Source organism: Peromyscus eremicus, chromosome 5 (assembly GCF_949786415.1).
Source record: "Peromyscus eremicus chromosome 5, PerEre_H2_v1, whole genome shotgun sequence".
Classification (NCBI taxonomy): domain Eukaryota; kingdom Metazoa; phylum Chordata; class Mammalia; order Rodentia; family Cricetidae; genus Peromyscus; species Peromyscus eremicus.
This window is the reverse complement of record NC_081420.1, coordinates 126,284,117-126,307,123: the sequence shown is the minus strand read 5'-3', so window position 1 is coordinate 126,307,123 and position 23,007 is coordinate 126,284,117. Positions and strand designations below refer to the sequence as shown.

The window sequence follows — 23,007 nt, the reverse complement described above, 5'->3', positions numbered from 1 at the left end:
GGTATCTTTCCCCTGTCACTCTTCTTTACCTTCTCAGGAGACAGCTTAAGAAATAATTATTTCTATATAAATTATTCAGGATTATAATCTAGCTGTACTCCAAGATCAGAACTACAGTTACAGGGTCTTAAAAATGGTAATAGAGGGCCGGGTGGTGGTGGCACATGCCTTTAATCCCAGCACTCGGGAGGCGGAGGCAGGCGGATCTCTGTGAGTTCAAGGCCAGCCTCGACTACAGAGGGAGTTCCAGGAAAGGCACAAAGCTACACAGAGAAACCCTATCTCAAAACTCCCACTGCCCAAAAAGGTAATGACTCAGATATCACTGTCAACAGCTTAAAGGATGTCTCTCTTTACTCAAGGTCTATTCAGGCTTAAGAATGTGAACCTCCATGTCCTTGCTAACATCATTAAGCTGTAACTAACTGGGAAACCTGTACGTTCAGTTTAAGTCATATATATGCTCTCAAAGTTATAAATACATCTAACAGATTTTGTTCCCACAGTCCTCAAACACCTGTGGAGATCTGAGAATATGGCATTTAATATAAAAGTCTTTTTATGATAAAGAGACATGTCAGCTCCTGGCAGCATCCTATATCTTCTCCAATAAGATAGATGGCCATGAAAGAACTTCCACCTGGAAGCTTATGGAAAGGCCATGAAGCAAAATGCTGAGATCCTGTCCAGACTGTGAATAAGTGGAATACTGGAGGACCGATTGCCCCATACTGCAAAGTCAAGGTAGGTCAGTCTCCCCAATTCTCTACTCCATTGAAAAAAATACTACCAGATCTTCTGGATCTATCAGCTAAACAAGTGCTGCCTTTGGGGCTTTTGCCCTCCCAATGACCTTGGAGAGATTTGGGATTGCTGCCTAGGTAGCTGGAAAGCTTTCTCACTTCTTAAACTTATCCATTTCAGATCAGATCTGACGGTGTTTGATGACTAGGGTATCAGTTTAACAGCCCCAATCCCAAGATTTTATATATATATATATATATATATATATATATATATATATATATATATATATATATATATATAAACATATACTCTCCAATTACAGATATATATGCCTCATTCACAGACTTCATGGTACAGGATAGACCCATTTCAGATATAACTCCAGAGGTTCAAAGTTTTAATACTGATAAATGCAGCTTTGATAAACTGATAGAACAGGAGACCCCTTGCCCAGAGGAGGCGCCGCCGGGCGAGTTCCTCGCTGGCGGGACCGGGCGGCCGGCGTCATGACCCTGTTCCACTTCGGGAACTGCTTTGCCCTCGCCTACTTTCCCTATTTCATCACGTACAAGTGCAGCGGCCTGTCCGAGTACAACGCCTTCTGGAAATGTGTCCAGGCCGGGGTCACCTACCTCTTTGTGCAGCTATGCAAGATGCTGTTCTTGGCCACTTTCTTCCCCACCTGGGAAGGTGGCATCTATGACTTCATTGGGGAATTCATGAAAGCCAGTGTGGATGTGGCAGACCTGATAGGCCTAAACCTTGTCATGTCGCGGAATGCAGGCAAGGGGGAATACAAGATCATGGTTGCTGCCCTGGGCTGGGCCACTGCTGAGCTCATTATGTCCCGCTGCATTCCTCTCTGGGTGGGAGCCCGAGGCATTGAATTTGACTGGAAATACATCCAGATGAGCATTGACTCCAACATCAGTCTGGTCCACTACATCGTGGCAGCAGCCCAGGTCTGGATGATAACACGCTATGACTTGTACCACACCTTCCGGCCTGCAGTTCTCTTCTTGATGTTTCTTAGTGTCTACAAGGCCTTTGTCATGGAGACCCTTGTCCATCTTTGTTCCTTGGGCAGCTGGACAGCACTGCTGGCCCGGGCAGTAGTGACAGGACTGCTGGCCCTTAGCACCCTGGCCCTGTATGTTGCTGTTGTCAATGTACACTCCTAGCTTGGTGGCCCAGGTGTTGAGGTACCTTTTCGCTGCCTCTCTCCAGATTTTAGTGAAGTAAACGGTGTTTGGAAAGTTAAAAAAAAAAAAACAAAACTGATAGAACATTGACTACAAAGAGTTCTTAAGAATCCTTAAATGGATTTTAACCTCTTTACCATCATATAAATCCATTCCAGCTGTCTTACAGATAACTACAGGCTCCTGGGAAAAGTTTTGATACTGCGTCAAGAAATCTGGTCTGATGAAACTAACAATCTCCAGACCCCAGCTATTTTCTGAGCATATTTTGCAGATTTGTTGTTCCCGCCTGACCTTCAGAGAAAGAGCAGGTGACATGGCTTCTATACTCCTGATTTGGCGTGCCATTTTCCACCAAGCTCCTGGAACACCACTGATGCAACCTGCCTCCTCACTCCCTCAAGGAATGTTCTTGATTTCTTCCACCATGCATGACTCCCGGTTCCCCCTTCCCACTTCACCCCTTGTCAGCTTGAAGAAGCATCGAGAATATGGCGCCCTTGTTCTCCCACTTGCTCCCATAAATCACCTCTTATAATAATCAAAATGGAGGAATTTTAATATTCTAATCTGGCCCTTGAAATCCCACCCCTTGGTGCCGCCCTGTGTCCTGACATAAAAGCCTCATTCTAAGGAAATCTCTTTCCCTTCCCCTCTCTTTCTCTTCTGCTCTTCCTCCCATGAGGTGTGCACCTACAACTTCTCTCCCTTTCTGTCTTTCTCTTTTCTATCTTTCTCTTCATCTCTTTATTATAATATACTCTCAACCTGAATGCAGCCTCTGGGTTGTAAATTACTGGCCACCACTATGCCCACATGGCCTGATTCGCCACAGCCCACCTCTACATCTGCCCAGCATGTTTCTCTGCACCATGTGTGGGATACCCTTGGGGTCCCCCCACCTACACAATAATTCATAAAACAAGGGGCTATAGAGATGGCTCAGTGGTTAGGAGAATTGCCTGCTCTTCTAGATGACTTGGATATAATTCTCAGCACCTGCATGGCAACTCACAATTGTCTGTAACTCCAGTCCCAGGGAATGCTACTTCCTCTTATTGTGGGTCTGACTCAAGTTTTGATTTTAGAAAATTAGAGGCTTTTTATTACAAAAGACTGACCAGGACAGAACCAGAGCAGGTTCTCTAGGTAAAACCCTGTCTATTATTAGTCCAAGGATTTTAAAGGCAAAACCTACAAAGCTGTAATTTTGGGGACACAAATTAACTCTTTCAGTCTGGGTGTGGGCAAGGCTTTATTTTGTTTTTTATTTTATTTTTAAAAAGTTTTAATTTATTCTTCTCTCATACATTATATCTCCACAGCAGTTTTTTCTCCCTTCTCTCCTCCCAGTCCCTCTCACTTCTCCTCCTGACAAGATCCACGCCTCCTTTGTTTCCCTTCAGAATGGGGAAGACATCCCAGGTATATCAACCAAACATGGCACATCAAGTTACAATAAGACTAAGCACATCTCCTTATGTTAGGACTGGACAGGGTAACCCAGTGAGGAAAAAAGTCCCAAAAGCAGGCAAAGGAGTCAGAGAAAAAGGCTGGGTTTTGTAACAGACATTCAGCACCTGCCTCAGCCCTCCAAGCAAGCAAGCGTTTCATACAAAAGTAGAAATTAGCAGTTAGACTATTTAATCTTGTGAACTGAACCTTGTAAGAATAGCTGAGGCAATGAAATATTTTCCAACAATCAGAAGTTTTTAAGAATAGCCCAACTATACCAGGAAGCTGTCAATCTTGGGCAACCTGACAGGGTATATTCAATGTAGAAGCAACTTCCTCATGACTTATACAAGCTAAAAGCAATTTTGTTTTTAGAAGTCTAGCACAGTAAATTATCCTCTAAACATAACGTTCATTATCACACTTTGCTTGCCCTTGAAGGGACCCAGGCAAGCACATAGTGTACAGATGTACATGCACACAAAAAATTCATACTCATAAAAAAATAAAAATAAAAAAAGAAATTGAAGGACAAAGAAAAAAGCTAGAAGTGCCTGGCATGGTGGCACACACCTTTATTCCCAGCCCTGTTAAAAGGCAGGCTGATCTCTGTGCTTTTGAAGACAGCCTGGTCCACAGAGTGAATTCCAGGAGCTGTATAGGGAGAACATATCTCAAACAAAACAAAACAAGCAAAGAAACAAATAAATATGCTAGAAGAGCAAACATGTAACTTTATTTTTGTGTTTGGAGCTGTGGTTTCCAGGAAGGCCAGGAGAGAATTGGAACAACACTGTGTCCTCAAGCTTCAACCTCTGAACTACTGGTTAAAGGTATGCCCCAACCTCACCCCTGCTGGGTGTGTGTGGCCTGGGGATGACACCCAAGCCCTCTTACATGTTAGGTCAGTCTCTGTGAACTGAGGAAATCCCTAGGCTCTATCACAGCTCTCAATTCTTAAATACACACCATGACTTTAAATATAAAATAAGCATCCAGTGATGTTTTATGAGAAACAATTATTTTGACTTATGGGCATTGTTCAGGACATACCCAAGCTCCAGAATTTTAACTCATTTGCAAATAATTTGAACATAAGTTTTGAAACTGTAGCCTCCCATAAGTATACTTATGGTTTAGATCTGATTTTTTACTCAAAGTCTTTATAGTTTTAAAATAGGAAATCATGGTAAAGCAATCTGTCAAACAGCAATAGTTTAAAAAGTTTGAATTTTTGTTTAAAGGGACAAAACTAAGAATTGAGAATTTTTTTCTTTAAAGAACTTCTTTTTTCATAATGCAAGAAGGAAGTAAAAACAAAATTATAAATCATGCAAGGGACCCATTCCTGGATGCTAGGGCAAAGGGCAGGCCACACGTGCAGATTGTAAACAATGCCAAAAGCATCCTGGGAGAGAGGACAAAAGCGAGATTTCTTTGAGCTGTCAGTATGTATAGACAAACACTGTTACTGGCTGAGAGTATTGCCCAGGAAGCAATGGGAAGATGTTTATGTTCTTTCAGACAGGCTCCTCAGCAGGTGGAGGTGATCACATAAATGTCTGATCTCTTTGTAGTTTTTTCACCTTAGTATTTGGCCATTGCAAATGATTTGTGCCCTATTGGTACAAGGAGACAGCACAGGACAGACAGCTCTTTCAGAAAGAAATGAAATGATGTAATGGAGCTCTGCCTTCCACCTTTGGCTCCCTTGATCCCAGTCTTCTGACTCCATTGAAAATTCAGAAGATGAAAAGTTCTGTGCTAACCATTCATTCCTCTGCATCCCTACAGTTGGTGCTTCTGCACTACCACTGGGCCCGCTTACTTCAGACCCAAACATGTTTGTCTCAAAGTTTCTTTCAAAGCTCCACTACTCTGGCTGACTGTCTCACCCTGTGACAGGAAGTAAGAGGGACAAAATGACAGGCAAACATAAAAACTGCTAATGAGAAGAGCTCATACATTAAAACATGGCTACTGTGTTAGGAGAATTACAAACAAAAATGAAAGAACTCAAGCAAAACATGAGCTGCCACTAATTAATTATTTACTGCTAACATCCTATGGACTTGGACTGTTTATTAAACTGATTGGAGAGAATAGAGGTTATACACTGTGGTAGCTATTGGCTCCCATGAGCTCACAGGGAGTGGCACTATTAGGAGGTTTAGTTTTGTTGGAATTCATATGGCATTGTTGGTGGAAGTGTGTCACTGTGTGGGTGGGCTTTGAGGTCTCATATATGCTCAAGCCACATCTAGTGTCTCAGTTCACTTCCTGTCACCTGCCAATCAAGATGTAGGACTCTCAGCTCCAGCACCATGTCTGCCTGCTCACTGTCATGTCCCCCTATGATGACGATGGACTAAACCTCTGAAACTGCAAGGCACCCCATTAAATGTTTTCCTTTATAAGAGTTATCATGGTCATGTCTCTTCACAGCAGTAGAAACCCTAACTAAGACATATGCCCACACATCTCTATCAATGGATGTGATCAGTAGGGGTTCACACCATCTCCATACTCTGGACAGATTCTGATGCATTTCAGGTTCAGGTTAAGCAGGCTCATCTTCACATGCTGTTTCTGACTTTCCCTGGGGAAATACAAAATAAACATTCATTCATGTTAGGCAGGGCATTAACAATGGACTAAATCCAACTTGATGAACAAATGAGATTACTAGGATTACTTAAAGATGCCTGAGTAATGAGAGACTTACATGAGCATGGACAACTCAAAGGCAGATGTGCCACTGGCAAGCCCACACCAGCATGGGGAAAACCTCACAAAAGCTACAGCCCCAGATTTCTCTGAGTAACCTGCAGCCAGTTCATCAGATCAGTGTCTTCCAGACATCTCAACTACTCAGCCTCTTCTCCTTAGTGTTTGATACTGCCTATATTACCTCAGAGAGAAAGGGACCTGGTAAATCTTGTAAGTTTCAGGGACTTTCTGACACTTGTGAGTTTACTTCCTGAGAACTAATGAGCCTCCCTCCAGGATGGAAATGTTTCAGTTCAGAGGATATTGATATGAAATACTCCAATCTTCCTACAGCTCTTACATTCTTTCAAGCCACCTCTTCCAGAACATTCCCTGAGGTTTAGATGGATGACATAGATGTCTGATTATTTTCCTCCATCTGTGATTGAGCATTGGATCAGAATGTCACAATAGTCACTTAGTCTCAGGAGTTCAGGTGGTTATGAGGCTTTGTGGTACACCACTGTAAAGAGGAAGTTTCCTCCCATGGCGGACTGTAGTTGACAGAAGCAGTGACCTATGGGCATAAGCACAAATATGCAGGAGACAGTTTGATAAGGTCACATCCACTCAACAAAACAATAGCAGTTGTTTGCCCACTGAGGCCTGGGACTCCTCACCCACAGGCTTTCCCCTGGCTTACAGCAGCAGACACAAATTCCTTCCTGTGAAGTAGGCCTAAAATCCATTCAGAAAGTTGTTGGTTGTAGTCACAGTGTCATGCAACCATGGCACTAGCAGGCATCATGCCTGGCACATAGCCAAGCAGCCAGCATGGAGTCTGTGGGCACTATCCAGCCTCATCACAGTTTTACTTCTTTGTGTCCTACAAGCAAAGCATGTGTCATCTTCAGCAATTGGGTTTTACCATCTAGTTGTGGTGTAGACATCATAGCAGTGACAACAGTCTTTTTTGTTTGAGGGCCTCTGTGACCTCCACGACCATAGCTCAGTTACTGCACATTTATCCAGCATGTTAACTCTTAAAAGGTGTGCCTTTTAATTTGAATGCCTTAATTTTTATGTTAGTTGTACTTCTGGGTCCTTTTAAATATTTGTTAAGAATTTCAATGGTGAGCACTATATAAAGAAATCTTTCAACAGTGTAGACTGGATCCCTGAAGACTTACCATCATCCATTCCAAACAAATGCATTTGATCTCAGGCAATCAAGGGGATACTATAAAAGTCTTGCACAGTCAACAGTAATGAAAAGACCTCATCGATTTCATCAGTTGTTCCATCAGAAGAGCTATGATGGATATAGCAGCATGGACGCCAGCAACTGCTTCATTTAACTCATTAAGCCAGTATGATTCCCCAGGCACTATTTGGCTGTACAGGTTGTTGAAGGACTTCAAGCTAGGAGAATAATCTATACATTTTCTAAGTACTTGATGGTTTCTGTAAGTTCATCATAGCTCCGAAGCAGTCTGCACAGTCGGTACCCTACCAGGAGTAGATAAATTTCCAGGTCCCTGTTTCCTCAAGCATCCATGACTCCTTTCACACTTTGTACCCCCAGGGAAAACAGTGCTATGCATGGTGTGTCCCAGCAACATAGCCACCCTCAGAATGTTCTCTTGCCACACAGCTGAATACCTTAATTTCCATACCACATTGACAATCCCATCTGAAAGCAAACATTCAATTTACACAAACTGACATATTCTCTCACAAAGTTCTCATGCATGAAATGCTGGATGGTTTACTCACAGTGTTCACATATTAACTAATGGCTTACAGGCTTGTGCCACATGTCTACAATCTTAGCATTCAGCAATATGGAGGGGTGTAGCCTACATATAATAGACTTTCCAATACTAACCTGCTGTTGAACTCTCTTCCTGTATAACACTGTTCAGCTCCCCTTGAGGCAATGCCTCTGCCTGTCAAAGGAATGCTGTGGGCAAGGTGTTTCTTCCCCTCCTTAGCAATGCAGTACTCACTGCTTTTGAGGGCAATATGCAAACAGCCTCCATTTGGTCATGAGACCTTCTGGCTCCTGAGCACATCTGGTAATAGTGATGAGAAATACTGTGTATATGTTCATCATTGTTTACCTGTCCCTGTTTTGACTCTGAGATATCCAGAATAAAAACATCACAAATGCCAGTTAAGGCACTCTTGAGCAACATAACCTTGAGGCCCCTTAGTTCAGGTGAATCTCAAATACAACAGTTGTCTGGCACTGGTCACTGATGGATATTAATATGTGGTGCTTGAAACAGAGCTATATCTGAAGCATATGCAATCTATTGAGGAACACCAGCGAGGTATGAGGTTTTTTAATTTAACAAGGAGCCTACTCCAGTATGCCTGGGTACTCATGTGTCAAACCCAAAGCAAAAGAGGAGAGCTTATGCACTTATTGTGCAAGATGATAAAAGCATCAGGGATTAACGTGTTACAGAAATGATATGCCTCTGTAGTGAGGAGGAACCACTTTACATTAGAGATTAATTAAGGAAAAGCTCTTTACTAGCGTTTGTCTGGCTGGGCTAATGCCCAAGAAGAGTTGGACATGAACAAAAGAATTTCCTAGCGTACATACACTTTAGGATTATGTCTTCTACAAGCACTGTCATCCTTAAATCTGTTTTGGTTCCTAGTCCTAGATCATACTTCAATCTAAACAGAGACAGGAGACTGCAAGTCTGGCCACCTAGGCAGACAGGAGATGTACACAGCATGGGTCTTATATATTGTCAGAATTATTTTAAGCATACCAGTGTTGTTCTTCAAAAAATTTTTTCTTTTTTTGGAATAGTTGTTACCCAGGGTCATCTTGTCTACCTGGAAGAATTATGGTGTTCTGATAAGAGGACAGGAGACTTAATGACCATTGTAACCCCATTTTGCCCCCCAGTGCTGCTCTTTAGATGTATGTCTTTGGGAATGGTCATCAGGGTCTAACGGCTGTCAACTCTGCTACATAAACATTCACGTCCTAGCATCCTAAATTTTCCTTACTCCTAACAGATCTAGTTAGCACACTAATCTTTGGTGTATTGGGGGGGGGCAGTTTTCCCTTAGCTAAATTCTGCTTGTATGACTTATTGTCTCCTAAGCATATCTGTTAGTATGTTCTTTCTACCATCAGTTTAGTTACTTTGAGTTTCTTTCTTTCTTTCTTTCTTTTTTCTTTCTTTCTTTCTTTCTTTCTTTCTTTCTTTCTTTCTTTCTCTCTCTCTCTCTCTCTCTCTCTCTCTCTCTCTCCCCTTTCCTTTCTTCCTTTCTTCCTTTCTTTTTCTTTCTTTCTTTCTTTCTTTCTTTCTTTCTTTTGTTTTTTCTTTCTTTCTTTCTGGTGTTTCAAGACAGGGTTTCTCTCTGTGTAGCCCTATCTATCCTAGAACTCACTCTGTAAACCAGGCTGGCCTTGAAGAACTCAGAACTCAGAAATTCACCTGCATCTGCCTCCTGAGTGTCCAGAAAGCATTAGAAAGGTATTTGTGCTGTTTTGAACAGGCTCATCAGCAGGGAGAAGTGAGCCATTAAATGTCTGGTCTCCTTGTAATCTTTGGACTGCAGTATTCAGCCATTGCAAATGACTCTTGTATAAGGAAACACCACAAGACAGCTAACCCTTTCAGATAGGAAGAGAGAAGATGTACATGACCTCTGCCTTAAGCTCTTGGCCCTTCCTCCTTTCCAGTCTTCTGACTCTTTTGATGATTCGAAGATGAAAAGTTCTCTGCTAGCTGCTCCCCTGCATTCCTAAGTTCCTGCATTAGCCCAGGGATTTGTACAGCTTAAGAGTAAAAGGGTTTTGGAGGCACATCTAACCTCATTTCCTGTAGCCTTGGTGATTTCTAACACTTTAGACCAAGAGTTGATAATTTTCATCAGGAAGAATACGTGTAGAATATGAGCCTATTCCCTACAAGATACTTAGGGATTTTAAACAAGCCATCTTGTCTTACAGACTTATGTATCCATGCATGATGGGATTGTTGAGAGGGATAGCTGAAACAGAGGAACTGATCCCCAGGACTGTGACAAGCTGGCCAGGTGCAGCAGTTTGATTGTAATTAGCCCCATAATCTCATAGGGAGTGGCACTATTAGGAGGTGTGGCTTTGTTGGAGTGGGTGTGACCTTTTTGGAGGGAGTGTGTCACTGTGGGGATAGGCTTTGAGGTTTCTTATGCTCAGGATACCACCTAGTGTCTCAGTCCACTTTCTGTTGCCTTCTGATGGGGATGTAGCTAGCACCATGTCTGTCTGCAAGCTGCATGTTCCACGCCATGATAATAATGGGCTGAACCTCTAAATTGTAAGCCTCTACCTCAATTAAATGTTTTCCTTTATAAGAGTTGCCATAATTATAGTATCTCCTCACAGCAATAGAAACCCTAACTAAGACACCAGGACTCGTGTTGAACCTGCTGAATCCCTTCATGTCAGGACTTGGTGGCATGAAGAGACTGTGTCTCCATCTGGCCTCAGAGAGATGTTATTAGAAATGCTGTCCTTTGACAATACTAGCAGAGAATGTCAACGGGCTCTACACTCAGTTCAAACAGCAAAAGGCAGCTAAGAAGATAACATGGAGCCTGCAATGACTCTGGGTCTCCAAGCTGCTTCCACTAACTGGGAGGATATTTGTGTTTTGGGGACTCCTTGCATTATGCCTGTGGTCTGTCCTTGTGCTGCAGGATATTTGTACACTGTGGGAAGACATGCCATGTCATTGTGATTGGCTTAATAAAAAAGCTGAACAGCCAATAGCTAGGCAGGAGAGGTTAGGCGGTACTTCCAGGCAGAGAGAGAAACTGAGGGGGTGAATCTCGGCATGTGGTTTTCACCAGTGAGACAGGGAGAGAGTAGAACATATGGAATGGAGGAGAGGTAAAGAGCCACATGGCAAAAAGTAGATCAATAGAAAGAGGTTAATTTAGGTTAAAAGAGCTAGTTCTGAACAAGCCTAAGCTAAGGCCATTCATAATTAATAATAAGTCTTCGTGTCATTTTTGGAGGGCTGGTGATCCAAAGAAAGTCAATGAGAAAGCTTGCCGCACTCTGTTTCTGCCCTACCAAGCCTGGATACATTTGCTCTTGTTCCTTCTTTCATTTATAAAGATACAGATGGTACAACTTCCTATGTTCTCTAGCTGTCTGTATTCAATATGAAAAATTACTGTCAGCTGAACTTAGTAGCATCAGCCATGTGGTCCTCTTTTAGAGTCATGGAGGACATATGTTATTGGTAAGATAAAGGTATCATGGGATTCTCCTTGGTAGTTAAAGAAAGCTGCTTTAAGAAAAACAAGGCAAGGCATGCCAGGCATGTGGCAGAGGAGTCCCTGCAAGAAGGTCTGGAGAGGTCATTGAGTGAAGCTGTGAAAGTGAAGCCTGGAATGTGTGGGAGACCCTAAGATGTTGTGCCAAAGCCATGGATACCTGCCAAGGAGACCTGCATACAGGGAGTGGAACCAATCCAAGAGAAAGGAGTGTCCTTCAGTTAACAAAGCTGGGAGGGTGGAGTTGTCTGACCCCTTTGCCATCAGTTACAGTATTTGGAGTTTTCCTTGCTGGGTTTTGGTCCTGCTTTCCTCCCTTTTGGAATGGTAATGTATATTCTGCGCCATTTTATGTTGGAAGTATGATTTGCTTTGTGATTTTATAGGGGATTAGTAAAGAGATTGCCTGGAGTCTCAGAAGAGACTTTGGTGGCTGAAAGACCATGGGGATTTTTGAAGTTGGACTAAACGCATCTTGCATTATGACATCCACATGCCTATAGGGGCTGGGGAGTGGAATGTGGTGGTTTGAATCAGAATGGTCCCCATTGTCTCATATATTTGAATACTTGAGAAATTGGTGGAACTGTTTGGGAAGGAGTATGAGGGGTAGCCTTGCTTGAGGAGATGTGTCACTGGCAACTGGTTTTGTAGTTTCAAAAGCCCACAGCATTCTCAGTTATCTCTTTGTCTTGTGGTTGTCTCAAGATGAGCTCTAAGCTACTGTGCCAGCACCATGCCTGCCTGGCTGCTGCCATGTTCCCTGCCATGATGGTCATGAACTCACCCTCTGGAACTGTAAGCCCCAATTAACTACTTCTTCTATAAGTCTCTTTATAGTAATAGAAAGGCAATCAAGTCAATATTCCTTCAATAAAAGAGGAGATAGAGAAGGCCATTGGAACTTCACCTGAGTGTCCAGTCACTCTTCCCAGCTACTTACATGCAATTAGGCTCTAATTCATGTGGCCTCAAGATATTCTAGAGAAACTAGGGGATACAGGATTTTTACCTAAGAACGGGAAGGGGTGTGTGTGTTATAAACAGGCTGCTATATATACTGGGTAAAGTCTCCCCCACCCAAAAAGATAGTGCTTAACACCTCCTTATTGTTTTACAACAAATGTTTCACAACAAATGGTAGATTTGTTAATGTTCTTATTGCTGTTATGTCTCATGATATGATATTTACTTTTTTGGGGAGGGGGTTTGAAGACAAGGTTTCTCTGTGTCATAGCTCTGGTTGTCCTGGAACTCACTCTGTAGATCAGACCAAGTGCTGGCCTTGAACTCACAGAGATCTACCTGCCTCTGCCTCCCAAGTGCTGGATTAAAGGTATGCAACAACCACATGGATACGTTATTTTTAATAAAGAGAAATTTGTATATAAAGGTCAAGATGGCTAGATATAATTACAGACATTTAGCTCTCTGAGTATTCCCTTACTTTTTTTTTTTTTTTTTTTTTTTTTTACAAAAATGTTACCCCATTGAAGGTCATCATTATCTCTTAAGCTCTTGCTGAAATGTGAGCATTCTCCCCTCTCAGGATCTGTAAGACCCTGAGAAGGAGAGGAGGTTAAAAAGCTGTAAGATTCCAAGCAGAGAAAGTTTGTTTAAAACCTCAACAAAAATGTTATTTAGCAAAATAAACAAAAATAAATAATAAATTTGTATATATATGTGTATATATATGACTCATTCTCTCACACCTATATAGCTGGCCTCAAACTCACAGAGATCCATCTGCCTCTGACTCTCAAGTGCTAGGATTATAGGTGTGTGCCACCACACCTAGCTTTTTTTTTTTTTGAGACAAGCTCTCCCTATTCTGTCACTTTGACTATCTTGCCACTCATGTTGTAGACCAGGCTGACCTCAAACTCACAGAGATCCATCCACCTGCCTCTGCCTCCCAAATGCTGGGAGTAAAGGCAAGTGCCACCTCACTGGCTTGAGGTAAGTTTTTGGTAAAAAGGACTTTCAAAAAGAGCATTTGGGATATCGATGGATTTGGTATGATAAAACAATTTTGTCCTAAAAAAAGAAAGCTAACAGAGGAAAACAAAACCCAAGAAGCTTAAAGCCAAGCAGCAGGACTGTGTAAGTTCCCAAAGGTTACAGCAGATGGATCTCATGGATGATATATATTTGAGGATTAAGACCTGTAGTTTCCTAATGTTATGATGATCTAGCCACAGTAACAAAAACCGATTTTAAAATGTATGTCAAATCAAGCTAATCACTATATCTTTGCTAACTTTGTTAAGCTTTACCCATATAAAAAAAAGTCATCACAAAAGTTATGGTAAAGATTAGTTGCACACCTTTTTATTATTATAAATGTCTCCTCATGAAAACCAATCTTGCTGTTCTCTCTTGTAAGTATATGCTTTGTGATAAAATAAGCTACCTAATATAAAACATTAATTAAATTAACTTAGATCTTGTAAAAAAAATACACTATAGAAAGATTAAGAGAGGTTGTTCCCAGTTACTATGAACTGTATTTATGGTTTAATGTTTATTTGGTACTAAAAGAGCTTCAACTCAAAAATGATAATTTGTTGTGGACTATTCATTTACACCATGTGAAGATATGTCCTTGTGACTGTGTTTAATAAAAACTAAATGGCCAATAGCTAGGCAGGATTTTCAAGGTGAAAAGGGGGAGTTGCCAGTGAAGGAAGCATGACATGTAGGAGATGATGTAACAAGCCATGAGCTACATGGCAGCATGTAAATTAATAGAAATTGGTCAATTTAAGTTACAAGAGCCAGTTAGAAACAAGACTAAGCTATTGGCCAAGTTTTTATAATTAATAGTAAGTCTCCAAGTTATTATTGGGGAACTGACCATCTGATGAAAAAGTTCAACTACAATAGTTTTTAAGGCTCAACATCTTAACAAAGATAAACTTCCTTAATTTATAAAATCCTAGTCTTACAAGAGTTATTAATTCATTGTAAAACAAAGATAATTAAAATATAAAAGTTAATGATTATTTCATAAATCATCAAATGTCTTTAATAGGCCCAGAATTGTTTATAGTTGTGTTAAATACAAATGTAATTCAATTACAGAGACAATATTGGAGGGAGAGACCAATTTCTATCTCCTTCTATATAGTCTCCTGTATATGTTTCCACAGTTATGCTTAAAGTAAACTATTGTCCTTTTTAAATCCACTGTGTGGATAGTTCTCAAAGTCTTTCACATTTTGCCCCTTGAGGGAGAGAGCTTCTACCTACTTCACTGATGGGTACCAGTCACAGAAGGGCAGCCAGGGAATGGACTATCCATAGAGATTTCACAAATGCCTTTTTGTCAACACAACAAAGTGAGCTGTATGCTCCACAGATATTTCTAAAGTATGATTCACCCCACTTAATCCTGTGACTGATTCTTAATATTTTACAGTTTCATTACCACTTTTAGAAATGGCTATTATTAGGCAAAGTGAAAACAGCCCTAACTCTTTGATATTTTTTCTGGCTCAACAATTTATCATATTTATCTTATATACAGGGAATTATACTTGTGCAAAACTTAAGGAGAGCAATCTGAATACTTTTTATGCTAATGTGACTTTAAAAGTAGACATACTTGGACCCACTTACTCCTAATCAACAACATTTTTGGGTTAAATTGGCTATAGATACCACGAACAAAACCTCCTTTTGTGTTCAGGAGGGACAATCTGTTCATCATCTACTTTAAAACACCTGGTTGGATTGTCAGCAAACTATGATGATTATGTTAATGTCCCCAGGTAAATGACAGCTGAACCAATAATAGAGACAGATGGTTGACAACTCCCTTGTACAGTGCAAACATGAGTGACAGCTAACATCATGAGGAACATGTTTTCAGTGTGACAGCTCTTTCATTTCCAGGCATATATGACAATGTCACTACACAGGGTGATTTAGTTATGATATTTAACCCAGCCTCACCCATTTGGTTTTTGATGTGGGCTCCTCATTGCTTATGCACTGTATGTACTAACTATGTACCCCTAACTATACTGTAGAAAGAAATATATCTTTACTTTCAGATAAAGCTTTGCCTTCTGGATGGGCCTGTTTATTTAATCGACCAGACTTTCAGGCACTGTTGCCAGTCTTACGATATTGTTCTACAAGCGGGATTCCTGCACTCTTGCCATTCCTAGATAACACGCCCAGAGCTGCTGGAAGTTTGCGATCGATGTGCCACAACAAACTGCAGTAACTAAGAATGAGGCAAACCGCAGGCAGAGCCTCTGTTCTGCTTCCAGCACCGGGACTGACAGTGCCTTCAGCGTGACATCTCCCAACTAGTTTGTATCTTCAGCAAAACTGCCAGTGCCATGGCTACTGTCTTTGGAGAATTAAATGCAAAAATGAAGGAACTTTGAACAGCTTTTACAAAACCTGAGCTGCCATTAAGTATTTACTGCTAAAAGATACAGTCTCCTGGTATGTGTTCTTCAATATTACAGGTGATTCTCACTTGGTCCCTCAACAGTTGGATCAACTTTTGAGAGATCAATAAAATAATGACCTTCTCTTGGTGGAGCTGGCCTCAGGGAGCTCAAGCAGCTATTATAGCTTTGCTTTAATCTAACCTGTGTTTTCAGTGCTTCATGAACTGCACGTTTATCTCACTCAGCAATATAAACTTTATATTGCTCTTAATGAGTTCACAGGGAAAGGGTAACATGTAGACTGAATATAATAAGACTTCCTGCTTGTTTGCTCCCCTGGGATGAAGGGGTCTGCCTGCCTTAGGCAAGATTCCCTCACCCCCCATTAGCAATGCAGCTTAGAGCATTCAAGGGCATTAAGCAAACAGCCCTCATTTGGCCAAGAGATCTGAGCACATCTGGTGACAGTGATGAGAAATACTATCTGTGTTTTTCATTGCTTCTGTCCCTGCTTTGAAATCTGAGCTATCTAGAATAAAAGCATCACAGAATGTCAGCAAAGGGACTCTTGAGCAGCTTAGCTTTGAGTTTCCTGGTTCTGTTTAATCTTGAATTGCATGGGCACCGGGTACTGGCAGGTCTCAACAGAGGAGGAACATGAATATTAGAATAGCTTCGACTACAATATAAATACCAAAACAGTGGGGCTTTAGATAGATACTTTCATTAAAAATAACCACTAGGAATTTTTTTTTTTCTGAGACAGGGTTTCTCTATATATCCCTGCGTGTCCTGGTACTCATTTGTAGACCAGGCTGGCCTGGAACTCAGCAATTCACCTGTTTCTGCCTCCTGGGTGTTGGAATTAAAGGCATGCATCACCACCACTGGTGGAATTATTTTTTGGGTTGGGGGCTGAAATTGCCCAATGACACATTCTAAATTTGGTGCAATTTCTTGCATGGCTGCTTATATCTACAAATAATTGAATACCATGCATAAATGTTCAATGAAAACAAAAAAAGTCATGTAGGAAACTTAAAAAATTTATGTAGTGTGTGTGTTTGCCAGTGTATTTATATGCATGTCCATACTATGATGTACATGTGGAGAAATAGTTCTGTCCTTATACCACATGGGCCCTGAGGATTGAACTCAGGTGGTCTGCCTTGGTAACAAATGCCTTAACCCCATTGGGCATCACTGGCCTAGAGACAAGCAATACAAACTTTGTAAGTAAACTTTAACTGAGTACATGCCCAGCTACATAAATGCTATCATTTTCTTTATTTTTCATTTTGATTTATGTAGTGTGTGCACAGATGTGAGAGCATGCATGTATGCATGTATAGATTAAAATGCAGCTTTTGTGATTTGTTTATCTTCTGTCACACGGCTCCAAGGAATTAACTTATGTGGTCAATCTTCACAGCAAGCACCTTACCTGATGAGTTAACTCAATGGCCCTGATTCTTTAAGTGATTTGATGTTTGCCATTATATAAGTATGGCTAAATGCCTATTCTAAAATCTTTATATTTATAGAATAACAAATATGAATCCTGATACATTCATGTACATATGAAGCATATTTTTCTACATCATAAACCTGCACTCTATCACTTTTGTTGTTTTGTGCTGACAGACAAGTAACAGATTAGACACATTTGTTAGAACCCAGACCAGACACTGTATAGGTCATTCCCATTTGCAGCTGTATTTTTCTCCATCCTCATAACTGATTCTGCATACAGGACCAAGGCTATGGTCTCCAAGCTATTGGAAACTATCAGTGATACAACCAGTATGCTGCATAAACATTAACTAAAAGGGCTTCTCACCTTACCCAAGTTCTAAGTTCACACATCCATTTTCTGGAATGCAAGACCCCTACCACCACCACCACCACCACCTGAGAATCAGAGGCTCCTCATCAACCACTTAGCATGGAATTCTGAGTCACAGTCCTCTGCTCTGATGCTCAGACTAGCTTTAGAGCCCTACACTGCATCGAACTTGTGCACCAGCCCCCAAACAGGGTAAGATAAAAAGCAAGTAACCCTGTATGAACTGGGTAAATTATCTGTTGTGCATTTACTCTCACATCTGTATATACTCTGTGTATAATCTCATAGTTTGAGATCTGAATTCTTCTTCTGGGTGTTTTGTGGTTTTTACTCAGTGAATCCCCCATCTGTATGAGTTTTTAATGACTGTGACAATGTTTCATGTTAGAAAACCTTCTCACAGTCATTAAATTCATAGGGTTACTAGCCTTTTTGTATATCTTGAAGTCAACTGAGGCTTCACTAATTATACAAACTTTCTTACAGCCCTTAAATTCATATGACATTTCATATGTATGAGTTGCTTATGCAGAAAGAAGCTACTTGGGTAGAAATCCTTCCTATATTTGTACAGTCCTCGTATGTTGCACCAGTATGTGGTCCCTAGAGTTAAGACCTGACTTGTGGAAAAACATTTTCAAACATTCTTGATGTCCACCAGTCTCACCAGCATATTCTCTAATTTCAAGTGAAGACTAGCAGCATGTAGCAGGTTTCATGCATTACCCAGAGTTTCCCATATGAGTCACTCATATAGAGAGAGGACAGAGAGAGAGAAAACAAATGTCCCATACATTCTTTATGTTCCCAGAGTTTACCTATCTGAGTTTGGTGAGGTGCACAGGGGGCTGATTTCAACTACAAACTTTCCCTATGATACTTATACTCTTAGGGTTTCTCACTTGAATGAAATCTGATTTTGAGAGAGAAGTGACTTCCATGGAGAAGCTTTTCTGCATTGTTTACATTAATAAGGATCCTTACCTGTATGAGTTGCCTGATGTCGACTGAGCTTTGACTTGCTGTAGAAGGCTTTCCAGCACTCTTTACATTCATAAGGCTTCTCACCTGTGTGAATTCGCTGATGCAAAGTGAGGTTTGACTTGTTGTAGAAAGTATTCTTGCACACTTTACATTCGTAGGGCTTCTCACCGGTATGAACCCTCTGGTGTGCAGTAAGGTTTGATTTCTGCCAAAAAGCTTTCCTGCATTCGCCACATTCATAGGGCTTCTCACCCGAATGGGTTCTCTGATGTCGAGTGAGGTGGGACTTGTGGTAGAAGGCTTTCTTGCATTCTTTACATCCATAAGGCTTCTCTCCTGTATGAGTTCTCTGATGTAAAGTTAGAAGCCACTTGCGGCGGAAGGCTTTCTTACATTCTTCACATTCATAGGGTTTCTCTCCTGTATGGATTCTCTGGTGTTGGATGAGATAGCACTTGTGGTAGAAGGCTTTTGGGCATTCTTCACATTCATAGGGCTTCTCTCCCGTGTGAATTTTCTGATGTCGAAAGAGGTGTGACTTGTGGTAGAAACCCTTCCTGCATTCTTTGCACTCATAGATCTTCTCTTCAGTTTGAGTTCTCTGCTGTTCTGTGAGCACTGACTTCTCATGGGAAAGTTCACAACAGTCCCTACATTCATAGTGTTTCCCATATGTGTGGCTCTTGTGCTGTGGCCTGTGGCAGTGTGTTTTGACACATGAATCTGTTTTTTCCCCTTGCTGGATTTTCTGTTGAACCTTTAGTTGTGCCTTAAGAAAGAATAATTTTTTTTATTCATTGTATACATTGTCCTAACATGGCTTCCTAGTGTTTTGTGATGTGTGATTTTTTTCACATGAAAGCTCATGAACAATATAGTTATAGATTTTTTCATCTGTGTACTTTTATTTGCTGACTTTTCATCTGATGCGTTTCATCCTAAATGAACTGTGTCTTGAGCAATAAGTGCTATTTAACAAAGGATTTGAAATTTTCCCTGAGATAACTAGAGGTCTCTTGAATATGACATTCCTTTATTGAATATTACCTTTGTACAGAAAGATATTCCTAGTGGAATATTTTGAATACAGCAGAATTCTCTTTTACTCTTGTTATAGAGACTAAGATATATAGAATATGGGAGGAGTTTCTCAGTTACATCATCAGGTTCTTCTCCAGCCTGAATGGTATAGGGCTCAGTGTAGAGAAGTAGTGCATTCTGACTTGAGAGAAATTAAAAGGAAACCTCCCAAACAGTTCCACTCTTCTTGTTCGGATGAAAAGTTGTCTGAGTCCACATTAAAAATTGTACTTACTTCAGCCATCTTTTTATTTGGTATATCGCTGCTGGTGGTCTTCACTTCACACCACTGTCTCTCTTCATTTTCTTGGATGGTCTCAATCGGGACACATACTTTTTGAACATCTAAAATAATATGAAAAATATCATCCATGAATAACCATATTGTTTATTAATTTAAACATATAATACCTTAGTTTCCTCATGTAAATTTTATGGCAACATTGGCTAGGACAATTTATTCTTTCATTTGTTTTGAGACAGGGTCTTTCTGTGTAGCCCTGGCTGTCCTGGAACTCCTGGAGCTTACAGGGATCTGACTTCCTCTGCCTCTCAAGTGCTGGGCTTAAAGGTGTGCACCACCACCACCTGGCTGACAATTTATTCTTAAATGAAATAGTATAACTGGCTGGGGGATGGCTCAGTGGCTTAATCAAATGCTGGTCATGTATGCATGAGAACTGGAGTTCAGATTCCATTATCCAGGTGGGCTAGATTAAATGTTGGTAATTCTAGGCTCAGAAAGCAGAAACAGGAGAACCCTAGGGGGAGCTGGCAAGAGACTTTAATGGATAAATTGGAAGAGCAATTAAGGATATTCTGGGTATCAAACTCAGGCCTCCACAGTGAGACTTGTCGAACCCTACACACCTTCAGTGCCTCGAGTATTTTCCTCAGTGCTTCTGCAGTTTCTGTTCCCATACCTGTTCGTGTGAAAAAGAAAAATGAACAGCAACCCTCTGCATAGGAACTGTCAGTGTCCACGGCCTCCCTAACGTGTGATGATTCATTTTTAGGTTCCTAGAGTATGAGATATCTGCTTTTAGAATTCAAGAGATGTGGTTATATGCAACCAATTTCTTCTCCAAGGCCATTCTGCAATTATAGAGAAAAACACGCTGCTTGATTCAGTGGTCAGAATCACTGTTATCACCTGTACTGAGAAATGCTAGTCTCTGCAAATTTTAGGTCTATCTATAGTTGTAACTTCGGTTCTCCTACCCTCAAAAGGAGAGCTCACCAATGAAGCTAGCCTTTCTGGGTTTTCTTTTTTGATTTTGTTGTTGTTATTATTGTTGTTGTTCAATCTTTATTTTTAGTTTCCCTCTCTCTGTCTGTCTCTCTCTATCTCTGTTTCTGTCTCTGTCTCTCTCTGTGTGTCTGTGTCTGTCTGTGTGTGTGTGTGTGTGCTCGCATGGAGGAGTCAAAAGAGGTCAGAAGACATCTGACCCTAAACGTGGAATTACAGGTGGTTATGAGCCACCTGATGTGGGTGCTGGGAATCGAATTCAGGCTCCCTAGAAGAGAAGTACATGCTCTGAACCACCAGCCATTTCTGCATCCCGTTTTCCCTGTCCTGCCACCTGTTTTTATGATCCCTCATGCTCCTCCTTTCCTGTGAATACATCTCGTCTCCTTTACTCTAACTCTAATCATTGACATCATAGCATGGCTAATCTGATTTTTCATCTTATTCTTAAGCCTCTGTTCCTCTCTTTCCTCATTTTCTTATAACTATGATCAAGTTTTTTTAACCCACGATTTCCAAATATTACCACAAGTCTCATCACAATCACTATCAAGTGTTTATAACTTACTTTTAGTTTTTTAAATCACTTTATCTTAGGAGAGTGTGGGCACATGCATACCATAGTGTGGGAGCCCACAAAGGTTTCCCAGTGAGATCTGAGCTTGCTTTACCCAGAAGGGTTGCATTAGGGGATGGCTAGACCATGTGCATGGTCACCAGGTATCTGGAATGGTCTGCACTTGGCTGTGCTGGGGGGAGGTCTTTTGCTCCACCCCTTGGCATTCTTTTAAAAAGCCCTTTAGTAGAGACAGAAGAGGCTGATGGGTTCAGACCCAGGCCCTCATGAAGCTATCCAGTGTTTTCTGTCTGTCTCTCTATATATACTTCTATCTACAAATTCCTCATTTCTCCCTGCTCAAGAATACCCTGGGGGAGTAAGAGGGAGCTGATCTCCCTCAAATATGCCAGAAACAGGGAACAGGGACTTGGCAAAAGCTTGGGGAGAAAGCCCCACAGGAAGCAGTTGGACTGTCTGGTTTTGTAGTAAAAGTGAAGGTGGGGGATTTTATTCTTGGGAAGAAAAACTAGAGGCTGAAAAGTGCCTGGGTAAGGCTGCAGCATAGAAATATTTCTCTATTAAGGTTTCTCTCTCTCTCTCTCTCTCTCTCTCTCTCTCTCTCTCTCTCTCTCTCTCTCTCTCTTAACTTCTATCTGTAAAAATTAAGGAAGGTAGAATCTAGGAATACAGTGCGAGAAAAATTTTGAATAAGAATAGGATTTCCTTAGTGTTAAAATGGGCATGAAAATGGTAAGCAAGTATTCAGAGTCACTTGTAGAAAGATTAAAAAATAGAGGGGTTAAGGTGGAACTACAAGTACACCCTTTTAGAAAGAAGGGAACTATTTCTGACTATATCCGACTTTGTTCAGATAGAGGGCCATCGTACAATCAAGGGATAGTCCTGGCTGTGGCATTACAAAGAAAAGCAGTCAAGGATGTTCTGTACCAGCAAAGACATTCTGATTCCAGGCAAAAGAGAGTTGCTGGGCCCCCAGGAAGATGTTTTGGGTGTGGTCAGATGGGACACCATGTTAGGAGATGTCCTGGCAAGAGAAACAGTGTAAGAGTGGATAGAGAATCTGGGATATGCCTGAGATGTAAAGGAAGAAATAAAGGTCTACCAAGGATGGATACCCAGGAGAATCCATTTCAGGGAAATGGATGAAGGGGCTCTCCCTAGGCCCTGACAAAATAGACCTTTGGGGTAACTCTGCTGTCAATATTCCAGCAAAGAATATATTTATGACCTAGAGATCGACCCCAGACAGTGCTGAATTAGATCTCAGCTCTTCCATTTATACAGTTTTGACCCTGAAATGGGGATGCAGGCACTCCCTACAGGCGTTTATGGACCTTTGCCACAGGGCTCTGTAGGGTTGATACTGAGAAGAAGTAGTACCACCATGCAGAATCTTTGTTGCTCCTGGAGTAATTGATGCTGATTATGTGAGAAAGATAACAGTG

The 23,007-nt window shown here is 41.1% G+C and overlaps 2 protein-coding genes across 4 annotated transcripts in view; one reads left to right on the top strand and one right to left on the bottom strand.

Annotated features, from left to right (window-relative positions):
* Window positions 1–1,193: 1,193 nt before the first annotated feature.
* Window positions 1,194–2,003, top strand: LOC131912008 (BOS complex subunit TMEM147-like). Its single transcript, XM_059264487.1, has one exon. It carries the CDS (start codon window positions 1,254–1,256, stop codon window positions 1,926–1,928), a length of 675 nt encoding a protein of 224 aa, XP_059120470.1. The 5' UTR covers window positions 1,194–1,253; the 3' UTR covers window positions 1,929–2,003.
* Window positions 2,004–4,113: 2,110 nt separating this feature from the next.
* The window catches only part of LOC131912005 (zinc finger protein 25-like), a 44,066-nt gene continuing 25,172 nt past the window's right edge, over window positions 4,114–23,007 (bottom strand). Inside the window, exons 4-7 of one of the 3 annotated variants that reach the window (XR_009379494.1) lie at window positions 19,969–20,078; window positions 18,654–19,422; window positions 6,475–6,690; window positions 4,114–6,003 (exon numbers count right to left, since the gene is read on the bottom strand). Coding sequence is in view for 2 of the 3 variants with exons in the window: in XM_059264481.1 (XP_059120464.1) it covers window positions 6,614–6,690; window positions 18,654–19,422; window positions 19,969–20,078 (956 nt within the window). In the remaining variant the exon portion in view is untranslated. Of the gene's footprint in view, window positions 6,691–18,653; window positions 19,423–19,968; window positions 20,079–23,007 lie in introns of all 3 variants that reach the window. The other 2 variants (XM_059264481.1, XM_059264482.1) reach the window with 2 other exon arrangements.

What these genes read in the sequence shown, in the direction of transcription:
- LOC131912008 (XM_059264487.1), top strand. Translation starts at nt 1,254, where the DNA reads ATGACCCTGTTCCACTTCGGGAACTGCTTTGCCCTCGCCTACTTTCCC.